The sequence below is a fragment of the Strigops habroptila genome, chromosome 7, assembly GCF_004027225.2.
Source record: "Strigops habroptila isolate Jane chromosome 7, bStrHab1.2.pri, whole genome shotgun sequence".
NCBI lineage: Eukaryota > Metazoa > Chordata > Aves > Psittaciformes > Psittacidae > Strigops > Strigops habroptila.
Window position 1 is genome coordinate 15,019,203 of NC_044283.2, and position 4,305 is coordinate 15,023,507.

General features: G+C 63.2%; 1 protein-coding gene across 1 annotated transcript; it reads right to left on the reverse strand.

Annotated features, from left to right (window-relative positions):
* Positions 1 to 1,875: 1,875 nt before the first annotated feature.
* NKX3-2 (NK3 homeobox 2) lies at positions 1,876 to 3,243 on the reverse strand. Its single transcript, XM_030492947.1, is given in 4 exon segments — positions 1,876 to 2,384; positions 2,386 to 2,425; positions 2,844 to 2,949; positions 2,952 to 3,243. Coding segments are annotated over 4 exon segments (873 nt in total). The 3' UTR covers positions 1,876 to 1,949.
* Between the last annotated feature and the right edge of the window lie 1,062 nt (positions 3,244 to 4,305).

Sequence of the window (4,305 nt, forward strand, 5' to 3'; positions counted from 1 at the left end):
CTTCCCGCCCCGTCTGGCAGCGCTGTCCCCGGCGGACACGGCCGGAGGACGGCTGCCGGCGGCGGGGTGCTCTGCCGGCGGCGGGGTGCTCTGCCGGCACCGTGCCGAGGGCCCGGTCTCGCCGCTGGGGCTCGGAGGGGTGTCAGTCCAAGGCGGGAGGCTGCCCCAAGCGGCTATCGCGGTTGTGTCGGGGTACAAACGGCCTCGGCCGTTTTCGCCGAGGACGGCGCAGACCCATCCTGCAGCCCCAGCCCGAGCCCCCGCCCGCGGCTCCAGGCCCGGGCTCCCCGCCAGGCCCCAGCAGCTAGAGAACCGCTCGCCGATCCGCACACCTTCCCCGGGCCGCCAAGGTTTTAAACCGACACTGCCCGTGACAGCGGGCACTGCCCGTTCCGCACAGAGGCCGCCCTCGCCGGGAAAACCGATCCGATGTTGCCGCGGCCCACCGTAACCCGCCCAGCCGCAAACTAAACCGGCCACCGCGGCTCTCTGGCAGAAGGGGAGACCGCTCCATCCGTGACACGCGTTACCAAGTAACTCCTCCATGCGCCCGGACCGAGCAGGGAGGAGGCCCCGGCGCTGCCCGGTGCGAACGCGCAAGGCGGCTCTGGGGAGCCGCTGCCAGCCTGCGGGCGAATGGGGAAAGGAAGGCTGTGGTCTGTGCCACAGCCTGAAGTCAGTTGCGGGGAAAAGGTCGCTGGGGAAATCCGTGCCCGCTCTCAGAAACGACACAAGCGGCAGATCCGAGTGTTAAACTAAAGTTTATAAATTAAAAAGAAAAACCCAAAAAGTACAGCGGGTAGCTTACAAACATTCACAATTCATTTGAAGTAAATAATCTAGTTGAGTGCACAGTGCCATTGAAAGAGAAAGGGAGGCGGTAAAAAAAAAGAAGGGAAAAAATAGAAAGCAATGAGTTATGAGTTACCTTGAAAGAAAGAGACTGTAATTACATTGCTGAGCAGATCTGAAATCCCCACCCCTGAAGGAAAGGGCTGCAGAAGAACTCTAAAAGGCACTGATGGTATTAGAATTTCTCATTACATCGATTTCTTAAAAAGCCTGACTAGAAATATTCACATTGAATATAAAAATAATAATAACAACAACTTTAATACAACTGGAAAGTGCGAAAAATCCGTAACTCCTCCCTCCCCGAACACGGAAAGATCTCAGGAAAAAAGGAAAAGAAGAAGTCTGGAGTTTCGATATAAGTCTCACCCTTTTGTGGCACATTTATCCTTTGCCAGGGCTCATGGAGTACAGGAATAACATGGGCAATAAGAGCAGGGGGAATCTGAAAGAGGCTTCCTTACATTCAGCACCATACAAGGCACACTTAGTTTGCAACGAGTTGGAAGACCAAGGACTCAAACAGACGTCAAAAATAATCTTCCTTACAATCCACTGAGGGAGTCCTTGATCTCCTCTTTTCAGCTGCATTTGGTTTTGTGGGTTGGTTGGTTTTGTTTGGGGTTTTTTTCTCCTCTCTTTTTTTCCCTCCTCTCTCTTTCTCTCTCCCGCACAAGATCGAGTCTCTACCAATCCGAAGCGAAATAAAACAAACAAACAAAAAGTCTACGCCAAATACACTGACAACATGGATACCATGAACTAGTCGTGCCGAATCGCGCAAGTCCTCAGCTGGCAGGGTGGGCACAGGGTGAGGGTCGGGGCAGGGTGGCCCACAAGTCCTATGTTGGAAGGGGAGAGAGTGAGGAACCATCCAAATAATATTAATAATAAAAATAACAATAAAATAATAATAAATACTGTCCGAGGCACCAAGAGCTGCAGCTGGGACTCTGGATTTGAGAAGCTGGATGGGTGGATGAGCAGACGAATGAATGGATGGATGGATGGATGGATGGGAGGTGACAGAGGGGAGATGGGTTTCCTGGCTGCCAGTGTGTGTGGTGGGAGTGCTGCGGGGTATGTTTTCATGCCTCTCACTGGGTGCCGGCGGCTGCTGCGCAGGTGGACAGAGCCCACCCGGGCAGGCAGTAGTAGGGGTAGTAGTAGGAGGGCTGGAGGGAGAGCAGCGAGGGCGGCCGCAGCACCTCACCGGGGTGGTACTGTCTCTGGTCGTCGCGCACCAGCACCTTGACGGCCACCTTCTTGGCGGCGGGGGCAGCGGCTAGGAGGTCAGCGGCCATCTGCCGCCGCTTGGTCTTGTACCGCCGGTTCTGGAACCAGATCTTCACCTGAGTCTCGGTGAGCTTCAGGGAGGCGGCCAGGTCGGCCCGCTCGGGCCCCGACAGGTACCGCTGGTGGTTGAAGCGCCGCTCCAGCTCGAAGACCTGCGCGTGGGAAAAGGCTGCGCGGGAGCGCTTCTTCCGCGGCTTCGGCGCTGCCGCCTCCTCTTCTCCCGGCAACAGATTCCCGCACTTGCCCGCTCCGTCCTCCTCCTCCGCGGGGCTGCGATCTGCGGGCAGGGCGAGAGCACGGCAGTCAGGGCAGGCGGGCACCGGGACACCCTCATCCCCGCTCTTCGGCGGGACAGCACCCGCACATCTAGACAGCCTGCGGCGACGGGGCGGACGGGGAGTTGCCCACCGCGCCGTGGGCCGGGACACTCGGGGTTTCCCGCTCTCCGTTAAGCGCCGGGCGCCCTCTCGGGCTGCGGGCTCGGCCTGGCAAAGGGCTCTCCCCGATCCGCCCTCCCTCGCCCCGCGGAACACATTTCGGGTGCTCTTTCCGCCGGCACAGCCAGCCGCGCAACACTGCGGGGCCGGTGGAAAGTCCCGATCCTCTCCCGTTCTCAAATCCCCCTCACACTCCTCCCGGACCTTCCCGCCCGCCCCGCGCGAGTGCGGACGGGCTGCCGCCGAGGCTGCTCCTACCTGAGACGGCGGCCGACATCTCGCTGTCACTGAGGCCGGCGGCGTCCCGCTCCGCCGCCTCTGGGGGTTGCGCCTCCTCTGTCGCCGCCGGCCGCCCCCCGCCCGTGGCTTCGGCGGGGCGGGAGCTAGCAGCGGCGCTCTCCTCCTCGGACCGTCGCTCGCCCTCGGGGTCCTCGCTGAGCGCAGAGTCCGAGTCCCAGCCCGCCGGCATCCGCGGGGCCGGAGCGCGGGCTGCGGGCGATGGCAGCGGCGGGTCCTCGGCGGCTCCGCACAGCCTCCAGCCACTGGCCGGCCCGGGAGGCGGCGGCCGCCCCGCGGCGTGGCGGGCGCGCTCCTCCTTCTTGTTGAGGATGGCCTGGATGGAGAAAGGCGTCAGGGCGTTGCCGCCGCGGACGGCCATGGCCCGGCGGCGGGCGGCCCCCACGGTTTTGCAGCGGACCGCGCCGCGCCTTCAGCTGGGCGACCGCATCGCCGGCCGCGGCCGCGCCGGTGCCGGGCCCTTCTCTGCAGCCGGGAGGGCGGGCTCCAGCGGGGGCAGCCTGTGTGCGCCGCTGCCGGCCCGCCCGCCCATAGGGCCGGGGCCGCCGGGGCCGCCGCTCCGCCGGGCGCCGCCGCGGGTCCCTGCCGGCGCGGGGCTGCCTCCGCCCCGCTCTGTCCCGCCCCGCGCCCGCCCTCTCCTTTTTCTGCCGGCGGCGCTGTCATCGCTCACCGCGCTGACAGCGCCAGCCCCGCGCCTTCCCATTGGGCAGCCCCCGCGCGGCCAGCACGGCGATTGGCTCCCCGCCGCGGGGCGATGCGGCTCCGCGGGGCGCGCGGCGGGGCGCGCCGAGCCTTAACCCCTTGCGGCCCGCGGGGCTCACCCCCTGTACCCCCCTTCCCGCCCCGCGGTGCCGCATCGCCCCGCGGAGGGAGCGCGGCTGTCCCGGGACCGGCGCCGTGTGTGCGGCCGGGAAAGCGCCCAAATCTCCGGCCGCTCGCCCTGCGAGTGTCCACGCGAAACGGCCTCGACCGGCTTTCGAAAAAGGGCTTTTCCGCACCCCGCTTATTTAAAAATGGGGTCAGTCTTTTGTCAGGGACAGTCTTGGGTCCTTGAGGCTTTTGAAACCCGTTTGAGAGGACAATTTATCGCGGTTTCAAAGAAAGCAGTCTTTAATCTGCGAGAAATTGTGCTTCCCCGGAAAGAAAACGGCCCTAAACAGGACGCTTTTGGAAGCTATCACACGCACGTGAATGGTACCGGCGCGGCCCGTTGCCAAACCGCCGTGTGCCCCAAGCACCTCGCCTCCCCTTGTTTCAGATACTATCGGCATCCTTGGAGCTAAGAGGAAAATCCCGGCCAGGGTATCCAGCAGGTACAGGGGAAATGAAGCGCCAGCGCTTCGCCGCCGCGGGTTTTTGGTGCTGGGTGACGCGGCGGCATAAAGAGCTGGAGAGTATCAAAACGTTGCCCCCCAGTCCCCTA